Below are 2,369 nucleotides of genomic sequence, written 5' to 3'. Positions count from 1 at the left end.
AAATCTAAACATCATACCTTTGCTGCATTAAAACACAAATACATTCTTCTAAAAACTCTTCTCCCTTGTTCCAAAGCCTCGTTACTTATCTCCATACTAATATCTGACCCAAGATTTGACACTTTCAGTTCATTGCAGTAAGCTTCTAACTTGGAGAATTCATCTACGAAGCTCCCATCCATGTGTTGTATTATTCTCCTCTTTGCCCTCTTGCACTTATGTAAGCTCACGTGGACCTTCAACTCACGCTCAACATCATTCTTCATTTCACATATGCTGTAATTAGGTCTCTCCTGTATTTTCTCCTTGAAGTGTTCAGCTAGCCACTTCACACTTGCCCTAGGGTTCTTGAAAACCTACCACACCTGTGCTCATTGCACAATGTCTTCACCTTGTAGCCCACATTATTCCCATCTCTCGATGCATATAAGGTGAATGGGCACCCTCTTCACATATTGCCTTTAATAACCTTTTCTCACTTCTAATAATTTTGATATTAACCCCTTTCGAAATAGCATAGCTGTCTATGGCGCTCCTAAGCTCATTTAGGTCTAAGAAAGTCATGCCTAACATAAAGAAAGGCTGGTCTCCCAAGCCCTCCAACACGCTAAGCCCAACTCTTTCATCTGGAGGCTCACAATCTTCATTAAGGCCCATATCCTCATCTTCCTCTTCACTATTTTCAGATACTTCAAAATCATCCACCAAACTCTCCTCAGTGTCAGAGCTGGCACTATTTCCAACATAATTCGAATCCTCGCTATCAGAACCTTCTTCATCCTCACTATCTCCCCCTTCCTCACTTTTATCGTCATCCTCATCCATAACCAATACTCTTTTCCCTTTGTCAATTTCTCTAACAACGTCATCCTCACTATCTCCCCCTTCCTCCCTATGTTCAGGTAAATCTTCAATTCCATCATCATCTATCTCTTCTAAACCATCTACATCTACACACTCAATCACCTCTTGTTCTGGATCTCTGTCATTTTCATTGCCCTGTTTCTCTTTGTCATTTTCATTGCCCCCTACCTCTCTCTCATCTTGATTGGCCTAGACCCATCTCTCATTTTCCTTACTTCTTCTTACCCACTCACCTATGCTTCCATGCCCCTCACTCAATTTTTCCTTCGTCCTTTGCACACTTCGTTTTGCCAAATCAAACATTTGACTCACCTTTTTAAGTAGCCTCGCATGCTTCTCTTCCAATGTCTCGTACTTCTTGGCCTCCGTGTCGTCTCCTCCATTTGTGTCAACATTGCCCGGTTCAACAGGAACATTAACACCCTTGTTTGTCGCCATTCGCACTGCAACAAGTAAATCCCCAAATTATTAAGGGCTTCGACGCCATTTCACTATTCAACTTAAAAATACAACAACTTTTTGTCTAAATCGATGCTTACCTGTGAAGAATCTACTGTTCCCTCGTCTGTAATCCTTCGAGAATCTTCAATCACATACTCTTCAATGGACCACACTTGCTAACCCTCTATCTCGATTTCTCACGTTTTTAGTTTCCCAATTCAGAACCTACAAGAATCTTAATTCTCAGCTTTCTCGTTCTCTCCTTACCCCATGACGCTTTGCCTCCTACTCTTAATGTTTGATTTCGCGCCTCACACTTAATCCAATTTTTAGGTCTCAGCCACATCACCTTAGTCTCAGCCACATCACCATTTTCTTTCTGCCATGTCACTATTTACTCCCTGCCACTTCATCATTTTAGGTCAAATTTTTCTCACGCCCATCCTTGTAACCGTCAACGTTAGGCCTTTCAACGGCTGTGGTTAAAAAGCGCTCTTTTTTAATGTTTGTGTCTACTTTAGCACCTTCAAAAGTAAATGGTGCCAGTGTCCTTTTTGTAAAACATGGTTGTTAAATCCGCACCTTAACCCATTTATAAATATCAAAATGTTTTTGATTTCATAGATAATCTAATCATCAACAAGAAAGAAATGTTGTAACCCAAAGTTGTTTTGAGCAGGAGGTGCAACTCATCCCGAAATATAATTACCGTGCGAGAGTCCCAATTATTGTGTTGCTGGCAGTGCTCATCTTTGTGGTCCTACTTAAATCCAGGAGAGCCAAAAATATTGAAAACTAATAAGTCAACAAATATTTCATGTTCTGGTGAGTTCTATAATTATTTAATTTATTTTATATATCTACTTTTCTTCTTAATTTAAATGTTGGGGTAAAAAACAAAGGTATTTTGCTACAAAATCTATATTATATATCCTTTTTATTTTGTAGAAATAATAAAATAAATTGGAATGAAGTAAATCAGTGAGTATAATGCAGAGGTTCCAAGAATTTATATTATATTGCATGTTAAATTTAACAAACTTTTATAAAAAAAATTGGGAAAA

General features: G+C 38.6%; 1 protein-coding gene across 1 annotated transcript; it reads right to left on the bottom strand.

Moving 5' to 3' along the window:
* Nucleotides 1-387: 387 nt before the first annotated feature.
* LOC114735029 (transcription initiation factor TFIID subunit 11-like) lies at nucleotides 388-1,302 on the bottom strand. The gene is made up of 2 exons (XM_028922682.1): nucleotides 1,177-1,302; nucleotides 388-1,053 (listed from the first exon to the last, which is right to left on the bottom strand). The coding sequence occupies exons 1-2, from the start codon at nucleotides 1,300-1,302 to the stop codon at nucleotides 388-390; spliced, it is 792 nt and encodes a 263-aa protein (XP_028778515.1).
* Nucleotides 1,303-2,369: the final 1,067 nt, after the last annotated feature.

The sequence above is a fragment of the Neltuma alba genome, unplaced genomic scaffold (assembly GCF_004799145.2).
Source record: "Neltuma alba isolate B1F8T4 unplaced genomic scaffold, ASM479914v2 tig00013171_pilon, whole genome shotgun sequence".
Lineage (NCBI taxonomy): Eukaryota > Viridiplantae > Streptophyta > Magnoliopsida > Fabales > Fabaceae > Neltuma > Neltuma alba.
The sequence above is the reverse complement of the archived record's forward strand: the minus strand, read 5'-3'. Positions and strand labels throughout refer to the sequence as shown.